The sequence below is a fragment of the Medicago truncatula genome, chromosome 3, assembly GCF_003473485.1.
Source record: "Medicago truncatula cultivar Jemalong A17 chromosome 3, MtrunA17r5.0-ANR, whole genome shotgun sequence".
NCBI classification, from domain to species: Eukaryota; Viridiplantae; Streptophyta; class Magnoliopsida; order Fabales; family Fabaceae; genus Medicago; species Medicago truncatula.
Window position 1 is genome coordinate 36,172,480 of NC_053044.1, and position 22,782 is coordinate 36,195,261.

A 22,782-nucleotide genomic window follows, 5' to 3' on the forward strand; every position below is an offset into this window, starting at 1 on the left:
TGTTTTGTGTCCTACGCTTTAAAGGAAGAGAGACGTGCAAAGAAAGTCACAATTCTATAAAAAAAAAAATACTTGCAGCAGACACATTGATATAACATGGTAACTAATATCTTATTTTGGCAACATTTACACTTTCTTGTTTGGTAAAAAATGCATTATATCCAAGTTCAATCTGTAGTAACTTACTCGTGCCTGTAACTTGTCTGCTGCAATTCATAATCAGCATTAAGCCTCGAGTTGCAGTAAATCTTTGGACGGATTACAGAATGCAGCAAGATTGCCGCCTTGGATTAGAGTCTGAAAAAATGAGCACAAATATGAATTTGAGATTCAACCCACAATAATAAACATGCACTTTCAGTTCAATGTTTGCATCCTTTTCGATTTCTTCTGGTGTTTCAAAAATTATTATCTGGAGAATTTTAAAACAGGCCACGCACGTGAATGAATTTAGAAAATATCCTAAATTCACTTATTTTATCCTTGTGCATCGTGCTTGGATTCAGTTTATATAATCAATCTAGCTAAAAATATTGCAATCAATGAATTTAGCTGCGGAAATAAATAATGAACTTTATCAATTATCACATGCATATTAAAAAGTAAACCATGACATGACAAAGACCACACCATAATGAAGAAGAAACGTATGTAATATAAAACATTGAAAATGTGTCTAGCATCTATCAGTATCCGATACCGATACAACAGTCAACAATACACTGACAGTTGCATTCAATCACATTTGTTTTCTTAAATTATTACTAATGCATTTGCGGGATCAAGATCCCCTGCTGCCAATATTTTGCCGCATTTGGCACATCCGTGTTTGTTGAATCAAGATTGGAAGAGAACGTAACTTATGGCATATCAGACTGGGGATATGTCAAATGAGCGAATGTGCGGCAAAATATTGGTTGCAGAGAATGTAACTTATGGCATATCAGATTTAGATCCTTCCATGTTTGAATCTAAAATGAGAGAGTTATGTTGATGATCTCACATAAAATTATTGAACCCTACTTAAACATATTTTAAGTCGTAGAATCCAATAAATTGAATGGTTAGATAATCAATATAACCCCCTTATGTAGGATTCAAACTTAAGAGGATCCAAATCCGATTAACAAGAATTATCATGAAGCCTTGAGTTAATTTAATTTAATCATCAATCACCCCTTATTCTTGAAGCAGAACCAGAACCAGAACCATTGTCTCTTTGGGGATGAACTCTCCGATACCTGCCATGGAAAGGCCAAAGAGACGAAATTCTTGTCCACCTCAAACACCTTTGTAACCTACCTCCACCACCACCACCTTCATCACCACACTCATCTTCATCATCATCAGAAGAAACAGGAATCTCTTGACGACAAATTGGACAAGAATTGTGAAGTCTAAGCCAAGGAACAATGCAATCAGAGTGATATATATGTTTACATGGAAGCTCCCTCGCTTCACCACCAATTTCAAACTCTTCTTGACAAACAGGACAGTGAGAATTCTCTTTCAGATTTTTGCTTTCTATTTTCACTGTTGGAATTGCGTTTATACCTCTTTCCGGCACCGGTGGTGGACCTTGCCGGTCGTTTTCCGTTATTTGGTCTATTAGTTCGTTAAAACCCGGTCCGAAAAAATAGTCTCTTGAATCAACGCCACGTGGAATTGGTCCTTGTCGTCCACCTGGATAAATCACCGGTTGAAACGTGTTTGAATCGGAATTGGAAGAAGGATCCACAGGTTGTAGAATCACCCATGTACGTGGACGGTGTTGGATCCCGGGTTCAGGTTCAGTTTGTGTTTGGATTGGGTGATGATCTCCTGTGCGACGGCGCACTGGAACTTCTTGTGTGGCACGACGTGGGCGTCGGGTTTGGGTTTCTGGGTTAAAGCGACGGATGGGTGGATCAAGCATGATGGAAAGTGCTTCTAGTAAACGCGCTTCTGGGGAAGGATCATGTGCGGTGAAGTCTACGACAAGTCTTGGTCTTGGAATGTTTATTTCACATATGAATTGGCCGAAGCAACGGGGGCATATCAAGTCAGAGGAGTTATATGGTGCAACGCGGACCGTACGGTTGCATTGGAAGCAATAGTAGAGTTGAAAGTTTCTACGTTGGTTGTTTGTTCTCTCTCTTGGAGGACTCAAAGACATGATTATTGATGATGATGATGTTTTTGGAGTTTGTTAATTCAATTTTTGACTTTTGAGTGTGTGTTTAAGATTTGGGTTGGAAATTGATGAAGGTGGAAGGTTATATATGTGAAAGATGGAGGGAAAGGAATACTTGTGGGGTTTGCATAAAGTGATTCCTTTTAGATGTGGTTTGGGGCTTTTGTCCTAATAACAAAGCAAGAGGCTAACTTGCTATGTTATGGCCTTTGAGGTTTCAATTCAACTACTGTTCCTTCAATGGGTAGGAAAAGGATGAGTGTTTGGTTTAAACAGCTTGTCAAAGTTGCTTCTACATTCCCACGGTTTGTTTTGTGATTTTGGATTGTGACTTGCAAGGGAAGAGTGACAATAGCTTACTTCTCTATCAAGAAAGAGAAGTAAGCTTCAAAATGGAGAATTCTTCTACTTGCTTTACCAGTACCACTATTGGCCTAATAGTTATTGTATAAATTATAGTAAGCCCAGTATCAATTTGAATATATGCATTCAGAAAAGTCATTAAATTTTTAAAGTTTAGAGTACTTTCAAATAATTTGTACAGTTTGAATGTATACTTAAAAAAATATGAGAGGTTTTTTAATAGGGAAGGCAGAATAGACAACAATACCCATATGAAAGAATCTTTGATTCAAGGCCTTTTTGGTATCATTGTAGTGCAAGCAAGAATGTAACAGAGAAGGGAAATGGAAATTTCATTTTCCCTCTCAATTTTTCATTACCATTCTCAAAGTTTTGGTTGTGAATTGTGATTACTCCTATAGAGTATATAAGGTAAGGACTATATATTTTTGCATGGACATGGAAAAAATGAAAAATAAAGGTACTTTTTTTTTTTGAAGAAAAAAAATAAAGGTACTTAGAACATATCCGATATAAGAAAAATAAGAATACGGACCCTTCTTACCTCGACACATTAGATAAGGACATTTCACTCTAATGATAGAATAAAGTTTTTTTTTTTGACAGAATAAAGTTAAAAACGACTTTTGTAACATAAAAATGATTGCTTAAGAGACTAAACCACGATAACATTAAGAATATGTTATAATGTGGATGTTATTCTTAAATGTAGCACATGCTTTAACATAAAAACCTATTATTACATTTAAGATCCACAAATTTAGAAGATACATAGGAGATGCTCTTATGGTCATGTTTAGAAATTTGTGTCTTCTACAAATATATTTTAAGGAGACTTAATAACATCATAATAAATATTAGGAAAATGATATTCATAGCGAACCAACACAACCCGACGATATCACGACACAGGTGGTATGATTTCCACTCACCACCATTTACTGTGTTCCAATTTTTTCCCCCAACCTACCGCGATAGCCGCTCAACCCTGAATTTTGATTGGCTGGATATTGGTTCGGGAACAGTTCACGATAAAATGTTTCGCGATGTATAGCATTGCTGTAAATATTAATTCTCAAATTAAATCATCACCTTTTTGAATTGCAAAGTTGTTTATTAAATTTTATCATACGAGCAATTTTAATATTTTCGTCTCAATATTTTGATAGCCTAGCTCTAGAAAAGTGTCTTCAAAAGAATATGAAAATAGAACATGTAACAAACTTGCAACAGAAGTTACAGTACTGCAGTCATTCTTGCATCTTGACAGTACTTAGATTTTAATTCATTGCTATAAAATTAGCATGTGTGATAAATGATTTAACCATACCACTCTAAGAAGCACAGAATCATCACAACAAAGAATCAATCACCTACCTAGTCACATGCACTATTATGATCATTTTCATCTAAGTACCTGAACGTCCTAGTAATTTTCATCCAAGTATTATTGTCATTTATTTCTGCAAACAGAAATTTACATTCAGAAGCAAAGTAACTTGTTGCTTGCTCATACATGCAAATGGGACAGATAGATTTGTCTTTCTCACGTGACTGTAACATTTTTTTACATGTGCAAGTTTTAGATATGGGAGGGCCACCACCATATTCATGCTATCATTGGTAATAGATCAATCATGGTGCTGTTAAAGGTTTTTCCAAGAGTAGTGGTGGTGTTAAATCCCCTAAAAAAAAAAGGTAGCGGTGGTGTTAATGCCAAGATTCCTAGAAATGAGTTAACCTTATTGATTTTCTTCCAACTCAAAATATATAACACTATAATTAACACTTAAGGAAGTTACATAACATCATCTACAAAGAGTTTGCTTAATTAATAATAGTACTATAATTATACTACTTTGTTATGGATCTTACTTCATTAATCTTTCTTATTAATTAAGCAAAGCAAACTTTATTAAGATTCAAATCAACATGTTCTCTTATATAACGAGCCAAGTACGTAGATCCATACTCCACAGAACGCTAGGACAAAAAATAACATCCACTTGAAGATACTTGTATGAACCAACTAGGAAGGAAGGGACTTTTATGTACTCCATTGTTAGATAATAAAGGGACTTTCGTTCCATGTCGACACTAGCCCTAGCACATTGCTCTTGTTATGTTACGTCCATAGAATTATTCAACCAAAAAATTTGGAACATAATCATGACTGATCCAAAACAATAGTAATCGATGTGTCTTTTTCTTACACATCATGCAAGTTAAAAAGGTTAGTGCGGGTATTTTAAGGTGGAACATCTTATATATCAAATTGCTACATATATATGATGCCAAAACCATTTCATCTTACACAGATTTTTTACTTAAATTCTGGCCACCTTTTTTATTTTCTAAGGGCAAATATTACATTGGTGCGAGTAAAACTAAACTCGTATATTTTAAATAAAATCTTTTGTTTGAATCTTGTAAGTAGAATAAATGTAGTTGGAGAAGAGACCTCACTAAATGTGACTTCAACGAAAAATAAATTAATTATCAATAAAGTTAATCTCTAACGTAATTTTAAGGGTACTATTTAAAGAATAGACTTTTTTTTTTTTTTTTTGTCTAGTTGGCAAATCATCCAAATTGTAATTCACTGCCTTAATAAGAACTCTTCTGTCAACGTTATTCATACAATAATTTTTATGCTACTCCTTACATTCAAGGAATGATAGGGGGAAATACAATAATCAACAGAAAGAAGACAAGAAACTACGTGTGGTAGTGAATTCACTATAATTTTGGGAGGAAACTCTTTCAAACTTGTTTTGTTTGACAACTCTTATTAAGGTTTAACTTTATTAATTTAATTAATCGTTGTTTTTAAAAATTATTAAGTAAATTAAAGTTAAAATATTTCATACAAATTAAAAATTAATTCATAAATTATCAATTAATTTTATTTTAACATGAAATATACTTTTTGAAAATAATTGAATAATACACATGAATTTGTAAAATGACTGAATTATAGAGTATGCTATTATATTGTTAAAATATTATATTATTCAAGAATTAAATTTTTGAAATTTAAGTTGAGTAAATTTTACAAGAATTGGTCTTAAAGTGAATTGGTCTTTTATTTTTATTTATTTGACAAATTAGAAAAGTAAGGTTAGTTCCACTTTTTTTTGTTGACAAATGTTTTTTTTTTTTTTTTTGACAAATTTGTTGACAAATGTTAGTTCGACTTAAATTAAATATATCTCACACCAAAAAAAAAAAAATGCATCATACAGAAGGTAAGGTAGGCCAATGATTTTTGGTGATGAAGAAAGAACAAAGAGGTGGGGATTGGAGAAAGAGGTAATAGTGTTAATAATTAGTATGTGTTTGTTTGTTTGTGAAAGATAAAAGAAATATTATGTGTTGGTTATTCCCTGGGAAATATTCATTTATTGAATATTTACAAATATATTCCCTCTAAATCAAAGGAAACATTTTCATCTATTGAATTATCATCCCTCCAAAAAAAGGAAATATCAAAGTATCATTTCGAACTTATGTGATCATGTCTTTCTTTTTTGATCATAAATGAACATATATGAATTACATAAGCCATGAATGTTGATGGGGTGACATTCTTTTCAATATAAGCCACAAGGTTTGATAAAGTCTAAATTATCATTATTTATCTCTAGAATGGACATAATTCTACAAAGTTTACTAATCATGTCATGTGATTTGAGGATTCATCAGCTAATTTTGAATTATGACCACAATATACAAATAAATTATGTTTATTTTCGTTATGTCCAACATTTGTACTAATTTTGAATGTGTTCTTGTCGTATGACCAACATTTATAAACAAGGAATCTTAAATATACGATCTTGACTTCCAGACTTTGTTTTATAATCAAAAGTATTGAAAAAGATTATATACTTCAGCACAAATTATGCACTTGTACTAAAGAATAGCCAAAAGAAAAGTCTATTACCATTTTTTTAACAAATAGCTAATAATAATTTCACTGGCTGTTGACTATTTCACTAATATAGTTTTTATTAGATAAATATCTAAAATAACGTACATTATTATGTGGACACAGCTATGAATTTCTTTTTATTTAGGTCATTAGGTGTACCTGAAATTTCATGGCTGAAAATCAAGAAAGTTGATATGGATTAGGTGAATTGACCTAAGCTAGCACTCAAATCTCACAACAAGTGTAATTCATACTCTTGAGACATATTGATGAATGTGACTAATCACTATAACTAAGAAAGTGACCCAAAATTTGTATAAGGTTTTGATATTGCATCCTATTTTTGTCATCCCGCTCATCTACTTTAAACTAAGGACAATTCTTTGTTTCTTTTTGTGATTCAAACGTCATTGCATTATACTTTTGTAGTTGTCTATTTTTAAATATCTATCACCACTAGCAAGTCAATGTAGACATCTTCCTTGTTTCAAGTGAACACAACATATGCAATGGTTGAATTGTATAAATCGATTTACCAATTTAAACCACACATTTTTTTCCCTCAAAATGTCCAATAATATAATTTATGCAGACACATCAAGTGCATCGAAATGGAGTTTGTCACATGCAGGCAACTTCTTAGTTTCTCAACATATTAAATATCACCGTAGTCTTTAACCATCTGAGTTATGCATACATATGATAGCAAGCTACACCTTAAAATATATTTCACGACATTTTAGTTACACCTCACTAATTTAGACAGTAAAAAATAAGTATGTGTAAATTAACAAGTCTCTTTGAATTTGCTAATTTGACCCTACTATTTTCTAGTTGGTCTAAAGTAAAGCGTATTTTATAAATTTATATTATAAAAAACAACAAATTTTTAGTTATAATTTGTTAAATTAAACTCGCTAAGAAATGAATGGGCATACCAACGAGGGTTTCACCTAACGAAAGAGATTAGTCTTCTATAATATGATTGAATTAATATTTGAATTATGATCGAATAAAGGGTTCATATTTCATATCTAACATTGTTTCAAATAGAATTATATATAGTAGATAAAATATATGAGAAAAACAAATACAGTGGTGCAAACTGGCAAAGCCTTTATATAATTTATAATATATTTGTTTAGTCATTTATGCTAAGCTATTAATTAATGGCTATATTTAGGATAACTAGGACAAAGTTATCTATGCTATTTCATTAACATTTGAAAGCTAAGCTTAACCTACGTGAGCCTATATGGAATTTGAGTAGATTGAATATGTTGTGCCTTAATTTGCCAATTTTTTCTGTTTTGGAAGGATGATCAAAACGAAATGCCCTTTCCATTTGGAGTATTGCAATTCAATAATGGGAGCTAAAAACATAGGGCCATGCGAGCTGTTTTATTTTATTTCTTTTGGGTTTTGATTGAGACCATCTAAAGGACTACTTATGCACATGGTTTGAAATTGACAACTAAATGATGTTGTACGGTTGGAAATAATTCAATGTTTGAAAAATCGGATTGAGCCGGCCGGTTCAATCAATTTGTCGACTTGGTTTGACTCGGATTATCATGTATTCTTGCTCAACATAGTTAAATGGGAGTTGAATTGTGATTGAATCGTGATTGGTTCATCAACTTTCATTTTTTGCATTTTTAATTTTCAATATTTTAATACTTTTTAACTTTTTTATTTGTTGAATTTATTTAACGGATTAAACAATGATTCAAAGATCTCATCGATTCTATCTTTGGTCTAATTTTTTAAATATTTGAGAAACCGAAACCTGTATTTTTTAAAATTGAACCAATTAAAAATAGCATGTTTGGTTTTTATGATGTTTTTTTCATAAAATTTTAACCAAATTGGATCGATGAAGAACCAATTATTTTGATTCAGTTCAATCAGATTGACATTTTAAAAATACTACATAGCTTTTTTTCTTGAAAATCTAAAAACATTAACTTTATTTCAAACTGTTGGAACTAAATTGTACTATACACAATAACTTATTCGCAATAATTCATAGTTGTAGTACTATACTATACTAATTCGCTCCTCCTGTCCATTGATAAAGGTTGAATATGCTGTTAAAATTTTGTTCTTTAAGTTACTGAAAAACTTGGTCAATGTTTCATTTAAGTCATGTGTAATATATTGTGGTTACAAATTGCAAGCATACAAGGAAATGATGTTGGTGTTACTTTTGTCATCCAATTTATCACGAGTATTACAAAGTATAATAGAGTCATGTCAAGTAGTATCTCTGAGATACTTGTTAAGAAAACAAAAAAGAATAAGAGTAATGATATTTGAACAACTATTTGATACAACTTTTGGTGATAACTTCTTTTTTCTCTCTTTTCATTGGTTAAAAACAATGGAGAGAGAAAAATGAAGAGAGAGAATAAGAAGATAATGTAAATATGAGAAAGAAAATTATCAAAAGGTGGTTGTACAAATATCATTTCTCAAAGAATAATATCAAATATTATGAATTGGTTGATCACGACAATATCACGAACGAGTAACTCAAGTTGCACAGTTGAAGGCTTAAAAATATTCACAATAGACATGCCGTGCTTTCCAAAAAAAAAAAAAAAAAAACCATGGGATTTGATTAGCTAATTAGATATTCGTGAGTCCTTTGTGAATAATTCTCCCGCCGTAAATAACAGTGCTCAACAAAGAAAATGTTAGCTGCAATATATTTAACTTCTTAACAAATGCCTAAAAGATTGTTAGCATTTTTCATTATAATATTATTACACATTAGTGTAGTATAATATGATATTAGAAAATAGCTGCTTTGTATAGTTTTTTCCTCTAAAATAAAAAATGGTAATACTAAAACTTGGTCAAACTAATTCATTGACCCACATATCCCATAATAATTGAGCTTGACTCAAAATTGGAGCTCATATTGTAACAATAATTACTTTTGAAATTTCCAAAATTTCTCCGATCCTTCACCGAGCTGCACCGTTGGCCTCTCCATCAATAGTTAAGTGTTGGACTTGAAATGAGTCGAGTTGAACCGAATCTGTCTGAGCTCGGCTCGACTCGATAAAAATTGGTTCGGCTCGAAACTCAGCTCGAGTTTGACATGAACTATTTTTTCAGCTCGAGTTCGGCTCGTTTAAAGTTCACGAACAGTTCGGTTCGGCTCGTTAGGTTCAGTTCGGTTGCTCAACTCGCCCAAAAAAAATTATAAAAAAAAAAAAGTTAATTTATAGTTCTTTGATATTATATATATATATATATATATATATATATATATATATATATATATATAAATTAAATATTGAATTAAAATAAAAGTTCCCACAAACATGCATATAATAGACATAAATTATATAAAGTTAAAGATTGCATAAATACGAAGAAAAATATCTGATACAAGTAACAGAGACAAAAAAATTCAACAAAATTCAATTAGTTGTGAACAAAATTCATAATATTCTTTTACTTTTAAACTCCAACTGCTCTTCCCTTCAAGACAAAATTGTATTCAGCCACATTTGAATTAAAAAATTTTAAAAACTAACTCAAATTGATTTATATATATAATCAATAATTGAGTCATCTCATGAACTTAACGAGTCGAACTATATGTAGCTCAAGTTCAGCTCATTTAATTAACGAACTTAATTTTCAGCTCAAGTCCAGCTCGTTAGGTTCATGAACCAAGTTCAACGGATTAGATATCGAGTCGAATGTCGAACTATAATCGAGTTGGTTCGGTTCATTGTCAGCCCTAGTTAAGTGTCATTCAACATTTTTTAGATCGATAATTAACCGTCGTTCCACAATTTAAATCGGATCAGTCACTTTTTAAATTAAGTTGATTCAAAAAGTTTCTCGAACAACGATTAACCATCTTGAAGGTACTATGGTCTTTTTAGGATGGTGGAAAGAAAAAATGATAGCCTAAAAGAGCAATTTTTATTGTTAATGAGCCGAATCGATCTAACCTATTTATACACGTTGATCCATCAAACTGAAATGGGTTGGATGAACCCATTTAATAGACTAGTCATTAGTTCGATTTTACCCTCATATACACTAAAGTATTTTCTTGAAAAAAGGTGTAAAAAGAATCATGTCATGTGCCCACAAAATAGCATTTCTCGAACTACATCATCGATTCGACGGAGAATTTTATTTAAAAAATATTGGTACTAACGGTGCAATACGCTGCTAATGGTAAAGAAAGAGATATGTTGTGTAGTTTCATAATGGATCTGTGCCTTGATGCGTGAACAGAATATATATTTGATTTTTAAATACCACTTTCTCAAACCTACCTTTCACTAGTGACTTGCAAAGCAAACCTTTTTATCTACTACTTTTCTTTTAGTATTCACTTTTACCATCCTTTAATACATTGTTTTTTTATATCATTAACGAATTCATCTATAATAATCTGTTGTAGAATTTGACTGAAAGTTTAAATCTACCAATGAGAAAATTTTTTACTGTTAAATGTGGACAAAATAAAGAGTACGAGAAATTTACTATACAAAGCAAGGACAAGAAAATATTTTACATACACTTCAATCTAAAGTGCTAAAAAAGAGTTCAAACTGGACATCAAAGTACTCTTTGACCTCGAAGACTAAGAAGTCAACAAGTTTGGACAAAACAAACGGAGTACAAGTACAAACGGTTGTACTGATTCATCAATTAATGTCTTCTCAATGTTTGGTCTTATAACTAAATTATGAATAACTGGAATGAATATCTGAGAGTAGTACGTAGGGGGCATCACATTAGGGTTGACAAGAACTAGATGAGAAATTGTTAGTACTACTAAATTATGTTTAAATGATCAATTTAGCTTAAAAAAACAAATAAAGTATCAATTTGAATTCCTTCTGATGTGGAAACACTCATGTGGAGGAAAAATAGTGTTCATAAGTATTATGTTTTTGGATGATAGATGCCAATCACTTGATTTTTTTTTTTTAGGGGAAAATCACTTAAGAGATTTATTTTATATTTATGAAAAATCAATGTATAGTACTTAACGATTTATACAAAATAAATTATTGATTTAGTATTTTTTTTTCTTTCTCTCATATAAATAAGTGAAAGGATTCCTCAAACAAAAAAAAACGTGAAAGGAAAAAGAATGATTAAAAGATAGCTCTTCCTACGTTTCATAATAAAAGATGTTAGTTATATCAATTTGTATGTTTTACCATATCAATCAAATATATTTCTCAAAAAATATCAATCAAATATTAATATTGATTTTTACTCTATCTTTCAATTTTTAAATTTCTCCTTATAAAATAAAAAAAATTGACAAAAAAAATATAATTAATAAATGTTATTTTTAGTGAACAACCATTAATAAATGTTTTTAATAAAATATAATTTTCTATTGTAAGTAATAATTTTTCTTGTACTATCTACATAGAGTTAAAAGAGTCATGCACAATAATATTATGTCTCCTAAGTCTATGAATGTTGTGTTTAAGAGGATTGATTTTATCATCCAAAAAGACCTAACAACACAACTTGTTGTCGTTTACCTTCGATATACAAATTTTATGTGTCATTTGAAACCGATGGGTTACTTGTTATAATGGGATTCAAATGTAAATAAAGAGATGATTAATTTTTAATATTTTTGAAGTAGAGATGAGTAACTTATCCATTCAAAATTTGGTGGGATTGCTAATATCCAAGCCTAGTTTGCATGATTATTTAGCATTATTTAACGAATCACTAGTATATAATTGCAATACTCCAAAAATAAAAACATTATAAAAATAAGTGGAAACATTAATGAGGGGACAATGACACCGGGAAATGTTTGAGCAATCTACATAATGAATGCAAACCAGACATGCTTCCCGCTCAGAACTTCACTTCTAATCCAAAAATTGATTTTAAATTAGGGAGTAGGTAGTTTACAAAATTGCAACAAAAGCCATTGAAAATCTTAATTTCAATAAAATTCCAAAGTTCATTCTGAAATATTTTCACTTGGATAAGTCGATAGCATGGGACACATTCATGGATTTAGGTCCCAAAATAAACCCCAAGCTATATTCCACTCCACCCCTTCCTTGTTGGACTTTTGTGAGTTGCATGTGGAGTCATTAAACAACAAGGAAAGATAGCTTACACAAGGAAAGATTTGAATCCAGTGCTAAGATACAAACTGAAAACTACGGACATGAAAATTGAAAAAAATAATCTGGTACCTCCTTTAATGAAAGAAAATTAACCAAAAGAAATAAAATAAGTAAATTATTGCCTTTTTAGAATGGGTGAAGTTCAGATTTAAGATCTAGCATGCTAGAAAAGTCATGCTCTTTTTCCTTTTATATTTTGTGAAAAAGGATAAAGATCTTACCCACCCTACATCATGTGCCTTCTGTTTAAACAAATTAATAATGATAATAATAACAATGGAAAGAGAAATCCTGTCATTGTCCTACTCCTACATGAGTAGAGCATCACATGGATTCTTATTAAACATAATGATATAATATTATAGTTTATAACATCATACTTTTGTTTCCTTCTCTTTCAATTTTATTCGATCCAATTAATGGAGGTTTTGTCTCATGATCATGTCTTGAACAAAATGTCTATTCTTAATCAGAGTATGGGGCACAATACAGTCATTATTCCTATTGCATTTAAGGGTCAATCTTACAAGCATATATGCTTTTTCACATACTGCAAAATCTTTTCCTGTTTTTATTAGCATTGATAACATTATACACGAATCTTCAATGTATCTTTACATTCAGAGTTGTTGCTTGTGAGAGAATGTTTTTTTTATCATACAAACACATGATATCATTAAAGATATCACTCCCATCTTTGACACATGACAAGTTTCAAGTTCCTGGCAAAATCCACGTTTGTTTTACAGAGAAGATATTTTGACATCAGAAAGGAAATTAAATCATCAAGAATGAAATGCAGAAAATTGAACTTTCATTGATATACATGCTTTATATACAAGTTACAGTGTGGTAAAAAAAAAAAAAAAAAACATCAAAGCATACTCTTTTTTTCAACCTCCAATCAGCTTTAGCTCATCAGGGTGACATCTTCCAAGTAACTCAAAATTAGTAGTAAAAAATTTACAATTGCAAACAACAGCTAACATTGATTTCTGTCATACAAAAGTTTCACAAAATTTTCCATCCATCCTGTTCTGAACAGCCTTCACAGCAGCAACTCTAGCAGCAGTGGCGGCTTTGTTTGCAGCGATCACTGCATTGTTAACCTGGTCTTCGACCCGCTTAAGGTTTATCGCATTCTCAGCTGTTTTCCTAGCAGCCTGCAGTTTAAAATACACACACAAGTATTAGAAAATCACCCACATTTGTAAAGGGCCAAAATCAACAAGCTAAACAAACAATCGCTAATAACAAGCACCTGAATCGCTCGAAGGACAACATCAGTTAGAGGTGGCATAGGATGCTTGAGGTTGCCAGCATCCCATTCACCACATCTTCGATCACCATTTCGAAAGGTATACGAGCCAATACCTTGTCTACGACCCTCATGCCACGCTCCTTCATAACAATGTCCATTAGCAAAATGGTACACTCCAAATCCATGAATTTTGTCTCCAAAATACTCTCCTGCATATCTATCTCCATTTCTACAACCAAAAACATACCATAACTTAGAAAAACATGTTTCACAACTACATCCAAAACCATCTATTAGACTATGTTCATATTCGGTATCACGCTAGGTTTGTCAGAATCAGGTCACCTTGATTCTGATTTTGACAAACTTGACCATGGTACCAAAAATGCGTTATATATCCTCACATAAAACAAAACATCTCAATTAAAACTAGAAGCCTATAAAACAGTACCATCAATTGAACAAGACTAAATCACACACATAACATAACATAAAAAAAATCTAAGAATGAAACAATTCAAATGAAATATAGATTATAGAATAGTTACCTAAAATGGTAACAACCAAGACCATGTTTAACACCATGTTTAAACATCCCAACATAAGTACTAGCATCAGAACAAGTTTGAAGACCCATACCATGACTTTGACCATTACACCATTCACCAGAAAAAGAATCACCAGTATAGAACCTATAAACACCATAACCATGTCTCATTCCTTTTCTATACTGACCCTTATATCTACTCCCTCTAGCCCAACTCTCAATTCCATATCCATCATATCTTCCATCAACCCAATCACCTTCATATCTTCCATTCACAAAGTAATTATACACACCACTTCCGTTACTTCTTCCTTTATGAAACTCCCCTTCGTAAAAATCACCGTTGCTGTAAAACTCTACACCTTCTTTTATCTTCTTTTTCTCTATCGCTGTCTTCGTTGTTGTTGCCGTTGAACCACTACCGCCGATGAACCATTGAACCGGTTTTGATTCTGTTTTTGTTAACCCGAACCGTTTTATGTTAATTTCATACCACTGTTTCAAAACGGAGACACTGTAGTTGATTAACCCTTTATTCTTTGAAATGAAGTAAAGAGCAACGGCGATGAAAATCAAAGCGAGTAAGAGATTCTCTGAAGTTGGAACCTCGTCGCTACCGAGGAAGGAGAAGTAGAAGAAGAACGAACACGCGCCGAGGGAACCGAATGAAACAACGGCGATAACCGGAGTGGTTAATCGGGTCGACCCGATTCTTGGGGTTTGGATTTTTTTGTTGGTTTTTATTTTCTTGTTGTTTTTGTCGTCTTCTTCGTCGTAGTAACAATCGTTGATGGAAGAAAGGCTTTGAATCGATGAAGATCGAATTGTTGGTGAAGAAGTGAGATTGAGAAGTGAAGATTGTGTTCTTGTAAGCTTTGATTGACTCTTCTGAGTTTCCATTTTAGCGAGATCTTCTTCTCCGGTGCCGGAAAATTGTTGTTATGTTTCCCGCCGGTAACATTTCACGGCGGCGGAAAGAATCATTCAACTGAAATTTGAACTCAACTATTCCAAAACTGAACGGTTTTTTTTTTCTTCTATCTTTCTTTTTATTTTCTATTTATTGTTTTTTTTTTCTTTTGTTAGGAAAAGAAAAGGAAAGAGAGAAAGTAGAGTTGAGTTGGTCGAAGTTAGAAGTGAAGGTTACAACAAAAGGAGCGTGGAGTGAGTGCCGGGTTTGGTGTATTTATGGACCGAGCAAAGAGGAAGTTAGATTCAACTATCACCATTCGATTGAGATCTCACGGTCATATATATATATATTTTATAGGGGCTCTCGAAGTTCATCTGGGTCGAGACATAACTTGAGAATTAGAGAGGTGTTTTTATTTTTTTTAATTTTTAATTTTGAAAATTTATTAATCAATTGAAAGTTCATTAGTGTCATGAGAGAATTCAAGAGTTAGATAGTGTCATTTTATTTTTTATTTTAGTTGTAAAAATTCAGTATTCAAACCAATAATCGATTAATTTGAGAGGTGGTGCAATCACACATTCTCCTTATGGAGCTCCATTTAAAGCATAATAAAACTTTGTATGTACTAATCCACCAAAATTAGCATCGGGTAAATTGAACAGGTGATGAGGAGCACTCTTCAAGTCTCAAAACAACATCATTAAACCAATTCAAGTGAGTTTCACAATATGATATTAATAGATGCAATGTACTTATCGCTTGCCCATCAAAAAGGTTTTAACACCGATGACGAGAATAAACTCACGCGCTTGTAGGATACAATAAGCAATCAATCAACAACTGAACCAATCACCATTGCCATTTGATGGTTAAATTTGTACGTTGGATTTGAGGCCGTTAGATTTATGGAAGTGAAGTTGTGGTCCCACTTTTGAGGGGAAGATATGGTCGTTGGATCTGAATTGATCTTGGGTTGTGCCTTTTTAACTTTACTGTGGCAGGCCGACACGTGCCGTAAGAGTTTTACTATGTGACTGGTTCGCCTCAGGTTAATTTTAGCACATAGATTAATTATCGATCGTGATCAATCATGTTGTTTAGGGTTTTTAAACTTGAGGGATTATTTGCATGTGTTGCGGTCCATCTAAGCTACCATGTAAGTTGTAGCATACTAGTGGCATGTTAAATAGTAATGCCATTTTGTACGGGGTGGAGTTAGAAATGTAAATTAACATGGTTCACGTGCTTGGTTCTATTTATTGACGATACAAATTATATAAAGTTTAATTACATTTTTGGTCCTCATATTTTGGCCTACTTACGAAATTGATTATGTCTTTTTAAAACAGAACAAAATTGTCCTACGATTATTATTTTTGTTGCAATTTTAGTCCTTACCCTCATTTTACCTCCAAAAACACTGATGTGTCGCATTTTTTGATGAGGTGTCAAAAAAACACTTAGGTGACAATTCCAACATGGAAAATCACATCAATTCTTAGGAAAATCATTTTAACATTTAAAAAATTAAAAGTAAAAGAAATTAAAAAAAATTGAATTTTTCATAAGAACAATTGAACCCTAATTCCCAAATCCTTTTCAATTCTTTCAATCTTCAATTCCTTTCATTTTTTTCTCCACGCTCCACCATCGATTTCCCCTCCCCGTTCTCTTCTCCTTCCCTGTTTTCCTCCTTCTAACATTAATCTCCCAAATCAACACAAACTTTATTCTCTCTCTTTCCCCCACCCTCTCTCTCGTCATCATCTCCCTCCCTTCCCTTTCAATTCTCAATGAACCTTGGAAGCTCCACCCTTCTCAATCCTAATCAACCCAAATCTGTAATTAACATATTCCAGAATGTTCATGGATTTTGCAAGATTGACTGTGATTATTAGGTTTTGAAAATTAAGGATGAAGGTGAACCCAGATCTGTGCTCATATATTGTTCATTTATCAAAACTAAATATAAACCTAAAGGTGTAGCTCCTTTTGATTTCTAAGAGGTGAACCAATAGTCATGGGGTGTTGGGAAAATTATGATCGTTTCTGGCTGCCGACGAGCAACCCCGGCTCCGACTGCGTTTTCTAGCGAGTTGAGTTCAGTGCATTCAAACATGTTTCTGCTGTAAGGGTAAAATGACTGCGATTTTTCTCCTTTTTGAAAAAATGGAGTTACTGAGTATTGTTGTTATGGGGCCAGATCTGAATATAAAAAGGAGAAGATTTGGGTGTTCAATTGTTTAATGGATTGATGATGTTGCAAGTTGTTACTATTGTTGATGATGGTGTTGTTAAAGAAATTGATAGTGTTGTTGACAATGGATTTATGTTGAATCAAGTTTTCTCCTTTGTTACCGTTGTTAATGAAATGTGTTGTTGATGATGGACTGGTGATGCTTTAGCAGTTGTTGATGATGGTGCAAGCTGTTAATTGATTAATCCATATGATGATATTGTTGCTGCAAGCTTTTCCAGAACAAGATATTAGAGAAGAAGCTCACATGCCTAACTTTCTAATTCCTCTTTTTTCTTTTTTTCTTCATATAAATTTGAGCTTGGAAATAAAATTAAAAAAAAAAACAATAAGTGCTTTTATTTATTTAAATCAGATTAAATGCCACATATGCATTGCCACATAGGTGTTCTATTGGCCACATCAGTTAAAATTCTGACACATCAACGTTTTTGGAGGATAAAATGGGGGTAGGACGAAAAATGCAACAAAAATGATAATTGAAGCACAATTTTGTTCTGTTTTAAAAGGGCGTGACTAATTTCGTGAGTAGGCTAAAACACGAGGACCAAAAATATAATTAAGCTATTATATAAATATTACTCTATTTCACCCGCAAGCAGGTCACACCGTGTTTGGATATATTGAACTTTTTTTTAAATTCTTTAAAGTTTTGCCTTTTGTAAAAGACGTTTAATTGGATCAAACAATGTGTGTTTTATATAAACTATCAAACTATCATTGTCTCAATTTTTAAATAATGTGAAACTTCAAGATGTACTAGAATGGTTGTCTAAAGTCAATGTTAAGGGATAGAGACTTCATGAATATTATCAAAACTATCTCTAAAAAAAATTATAACTTTTTTTCAAAGCCCGTAAAACTTAGTTCAAGTGATAATATCAATATTATGAAGGTAGACACCTTCATCTAAATTTAAACTGAAGATTTCAAAATTGTTTATATGTTACATGTGATGTTTACCATGCCGTCTAAGACAATAAAAATGATTTTTAGAAGGATTAACAAAACATCTTATTTGTAGCTGTTTCTGAATTTATTTTCCTCCAACATCTATAAGAAGCATATAAAAATTCTAAAAGTGATAAATTTTCAGATTTTTTTTTTATTCTTGTTAAGTTGTAACAAACATACTCTAAATACTAGTATTTGAAATATCCTGATAACGTGAGATAGCGCCAAGTTATTATAGTGGACTAGTGGTACAATATGATAAACCAAGTTACCTATTCACGTTTTTTTTAGTTAATTAACTTTTATAGTAATTAACCAAGTTATTTATAGTAATTAATTTTTTATTTTTTTTTGTGTTATCATGTTATCCGTACAAAATCTCTATTTTTCTACGTGCAAGAGTCAAGTATCGAACATCTAATAATGAGCTCGAATATCTTACCACTTAAACCAATCTATTGTACATTGGAAAGACTATGTGCTTTTTTTTTTTTTTTTTTTGTAATACTATTTACTCATACTTTATCTATGAATGATGATTTCTCTCAAAAAAAAAATTCTATGAATGATGTGTTTCAAAAAAGGAATATGAATAAATAAAACTTACATTGATCGTTTTTTTGGGTGAAAATTTACGTTGATCGTTGAATCGTGGCAATACTTATAACATACAATTTTATCAAATTATATTTTGACTATAGATGTTGCTCATGTGAGTGTAGTTGGCGACACCCTATACCTAATCGAAATCTTGATTAAACTAGACAAAATATGACATGTTTAAAATTATTGTTGACTTTTAGCTAAAACAAAATATTGTTCTTCTCAAACAAAAGAATCAGACAACCTTCTAAAAAAAAAAAATTGTTAACTTCATCAAAGATTATCTTTAAAAAAAAAAAAAAAAAAACTCTTGAAAGAATCGTGTGAGTATACTAGATGGGTTTTAATTCATAATTTTGTGTTGTTGATTTAACATTTTTATTCATGGTAAGGTAGGAGCAAATAATAAGTTGCTTTCCTTGATTGGAGTTAGCCCTCTTTTGGATCTTATTTATCACCAAGTTTCTTATATTTAATACAAAAGTATGACTACACTTACTCAACATTAGTATACCACAATATACTAAAGTACTAAAGGCATACATATAAATAGATTTAGATTCCTTAACTTCTTATGTTTGAATTTTATGTTTTTTTGGACAACATTCTTATTCTTAAATTCTTTATGTTGTTGTTGTCACCACTTTTTCTTTTATAGTAAAAAAGAAAAGCTGAGAAATTTGAATTTGAAATTTTCTTCATTCTAAAGCTAAGATGTTAGATACCAACTTATTACATGCATTCAAGTCATATCATGTGTATGTGTAACCGAAATGAATACATCATATATATATTTGGTCTGATTCTTGACTTTGAATTTTGAACAAATTTCTCTTTTCTACTGTATTATTCAACCATGTCATGGTAAAGATGTAATGTTATAGCTGAGCAGCTATGTCATAGATGAGTGCTGGGTGCATTGAACATGACTAAAATATAATACAATTAATCGTTGGCATTGACATAATAAATTTAGATTTCCTTCACAATTTTATCTAGTGAGCAAACTCTACATCAGAAAGGAATAGAGACAAAATGCCCACCATTTAGTAAAACTTATTCATAGATGGTTCGGTACATAAATTAAAAATGTTTCGTATTGTTTGAAGGTCAATGTTAAGAGTAATTTATAAATAACTTCCATACTTGTTAATTTACCGAGGTGTCTTTTAACAAATGATAAAACCGTAAGGTCTACTCATGAGATCAAAAGAGGAAAATATCTTTAAAAAGTGGCGTGACGAATTTGAGGTTAGAACATTGATTAGACTCTATCATTGAGAATATTGTGCAACTTTGAATCAAAAGATGATGTATTTGTTCGGATCCATTTCTACATTTAGAAAGGTCCAAATTTAGAAGCTCATTATGTGTTTTACTTATTAAATGGAGAAATTCTAGGACAAGAGAGTGAGGTCAATGATTCAAATGACAACAAAAGGTGAAGTGGAGAAGAGAGAAATTATTCTTGCTTAGACTAAATTAGTCAACATTCAATTGCATTTGTCGGGTCATTAACAGTTCAATTGAGCTGAAATTTTGCAAGGGACATCAAATTATTCGGATAATCAAATTCAGTGGTTAAATCAATTATTCATAAGTGGTTGTTTAAGTTGACTGGAATATTTAAGCACCCATTTTCTTTGAGTGATGGAATAAAATGGAAATAAAAATGGTTTAATGAATGAAAGTAACTATTATTATTTGTGAAAGGGTAAAAAATATGAAAGATCTGCTACTTGTCTGATTTTTTTGTCAGTATACATAAAAACCATATTTATAAGCTCATTACTAAAAATTAGTACCGAGTCCTTATATGCCTAAGGCACAATAAATTGTATCTGTTGAACTCTGATGAATTGTTTCCATTTTAGACCACTTAAATTAATTATAAGGGCTCCAACAATTAATTGTTGTAAGGAATGACCATCAAGATTGGTGGTTAACTTTGGGGGAAAATATTTTTTTGCAAGGTTTTTTTTTGTAAATTTGGAGGAGAGACGATAGTTTTGGAAAGAAGGAAGAAACTGGTGGAAGAAATATATAACTTTGAGAGGAGAGAGTTTTAAGGGTTCATTTTATTTCATAACACAAAATCCTCTTAATTAGGAGAAATTCAAAACTTGGATCGGATGAGAATTTTGAAAGGTTTATATGAATTCTTTCTGTTCAATTTATATTGTTATAATATTCTTAAAATTTAAAATATATTTATCAAAGACATAATTTATCGTTCTCTAAGAAAATACTCTTTCAGAAATGTGAAAGTTTTCTGCATTTTCTTTGACATTTTCCACCCCCAAAACCCACTCCTCCAAACTTTAAAACAAAGCCTTTTATCTTGTTATTGACACCACCATCTTAGGCTTACACCCCTTGAACTTATTAGAAATGGGCTAAGCCCACCCTCCCTCATCGTTTGGCCAAAATAATCACACTTTCTTCATCTCCTTAATCCATCTTTCCATCCAAACAGAATCACGAAAGGATCATATTAGAAAAATGGGTCTTTCGTTTTGATGGAGTTTTCAAGCAACTTCGGGCTCAATTTCAACATATCCCACCATGTTTTCATTCTCTCCTATAAAATATATGTAAGTTTCTATCATTTTACATATTTTACTGAAAACCCTAAAGTCTTAGTTTTATGAAACACCAGTCTGTTCTTACTTCAAAATTCGAATTTAACCTTACATTATTCTTCTTAGTTAGTTTGATTTGATTCTTCGACCTATTTATTTATTTATTTATTTATACCCCATTTATATTTTGAACATGTATTTTCTCTCATGTTAGAATCCAATAATCCAATGAACCAGTTTAAAAAACACAAACCATTATTTACAAGAACCAACCCACTCCATTTTTTTTAAATAGATAGATTGGTTAACTGTTTCTAAAAACCAGTGTCACCAATCTATTTTAAAATCTAATAAAATATTTACTTCAATATTTTATTAGATACACCAAATATCACACCGGTGTCAGCGGAAAGAGGAGGCAATAGGGATGATGATGGCTGAGTGTTAACCGGCCCTAGTTTTCTAGTGGAAGAAACTCCAACTTCTCTTTAAACTTTCTTTCTCCTTCGTTCATCGAGGTGGGGTGGTTTTAGGTCATTTTTTGACCTAGAATCATCCCTCTACATCTTTCTTCTCCTTTTCTTTCAATCTAAATAAGTGGCATCTATCAAGTTTTTCCTTTTGTGTTTTTTGTGCTTTCGTCGTCTAAGTGCGGCGTTGTATTGTGTCGTCTTGTGCGGCGTTTGATTTCGCGTTTTGTTGCGATGTTTGTTCAGTTCCTATTGAAAGATCTACATCAACCAATTACAAATTCAATCAATGATTTGGGCGTCAACGTTGTAGATCCGGAAGCATGGGTATTTCGGCGACTTAAGTTTTATGATATTATCTGTAGGCATTTTGCCGTTGTATGCTATGAACTTGGATGCTGTGAGTTTGTTCGCAGATTCACCTTTTATATTTTTAGCGATGTTTGTATCTGATGTATTCTATCGATTTGTTTTTGTAAAAAAAAAAAAAAAGGGTAAGAAATAGGCTATGTGAACCGAGAAAATATTGAAGTAAAAAGGTGAGAAGAAATCACAGATATAGCAAAAAAA

The 22,782-nt window shown here is 31.7% G+C and overlaps 2 protein-coding genes across 4 annotated transcripts; both read right to left on the bottom strand.

The window, feature by feature from the left end:
* Positions 1-6: 6 nt before the first annotated feature.
* On the bottom strand, positions 7-2,377 carry LOC11413821 (E3 ubiquitin-protein ligase RZF1). Of its 3 annotated transcripts, none has more exons than XM_039831440.1 (2): positions 1,303-2,377; positions 7-297 (listed from the first exon to the last, which is right to left on the bottom strand). In XM_039831440.1, exons 1-2 carry the CDS (start codon positions 2,153-2,155, stop codon positions 260-262), a joined length of 891 nt encoding a protein of 296 aa, XP_039687374.1. In that variant the 5' UTR covers positions 2,156-2,377; the 3' UTR covers positions 7-259. The 3 variants fall into 3 exon arrangements, with proteins under 3 accessions (XP_039687374.1, XP_024635614.1, XP_013460797.1); XM_024779846.2 differs by having other exon boundaries at positions 1,242-2,377; XM_013605343.3 differs by having other exon boundaries at positions 8-297; positions 1,177-2,377.
* Positions 2,378-13,414: 11,037 nt separating this feature from the next.
* On the bottom strand, positions 13,415-15,597 carry LOC11411393 (phosphatidylinositol 4-phosphate 5-kinase 5). Its single transcript, XM_003601022.4, has 3 exons — positions 14,432-15,597; positions 13,884-14,112; positions 13,415-13,785 (listed from the first exon to the last, which is right to left on the bottom strand). Exons 1-3 carry the CDS (start codon positions 15,328-15,330, stop codon positions 13,621-13,623), a joined length of 1,293 nt encoding a protein of 430 aa, XP_003601070.1. The 5' UTR covers positions 15,331-15,597; the 3' UTR covers positions 13,415-13,620.
* Positions 15,598-22,782: the final 7,185 nt, after the last annotated feature.

What these genes read in the sequence shown, in the direction of transcription:
- LOC11413821 (XM_013605343.3), bottom strand. Translation starts at nt 2,155, where the DNA reads ATGTCTTTGAGTCCTCCAAGAGAGAGAACAAACAACCAACGTAGAAAC. An exon ending in TTCTGCTTCAAGAATAAGGG is followed by an intron (nt 298 to 1,176) that starts GTGATTGATGAT and finishes TCATTTTTTCAG; the next exon opens with ACTCTAATCCAAGGCGGCAA.
- LOC11411393 (XM_003601022.4), bottom strand. Translation starts at nt 15,330, where the DNA reads ATGGAAACTCAGAAGAGTCAATCAAAGCTTACAAGAACACAATCTTCA. An exon ending in CTTGGTTGTTACCATTTTAG is followed by an intron (nt 14,113 to 14,431) that starts GTAACTATTCTA and finishes TTTTGGTTGTAG; the next exon opens with AAATGGAGATAGATATGCAG. An exon ending in TTGTCCTTCGAGCGATTCAG is followed by an intron (nt 13,786 to 13,883) that starts GTGCTTGTTATT and finishes TTTAAACTGCAG; the next exon opens with GCTGCTAGGAAAACAGCTGA.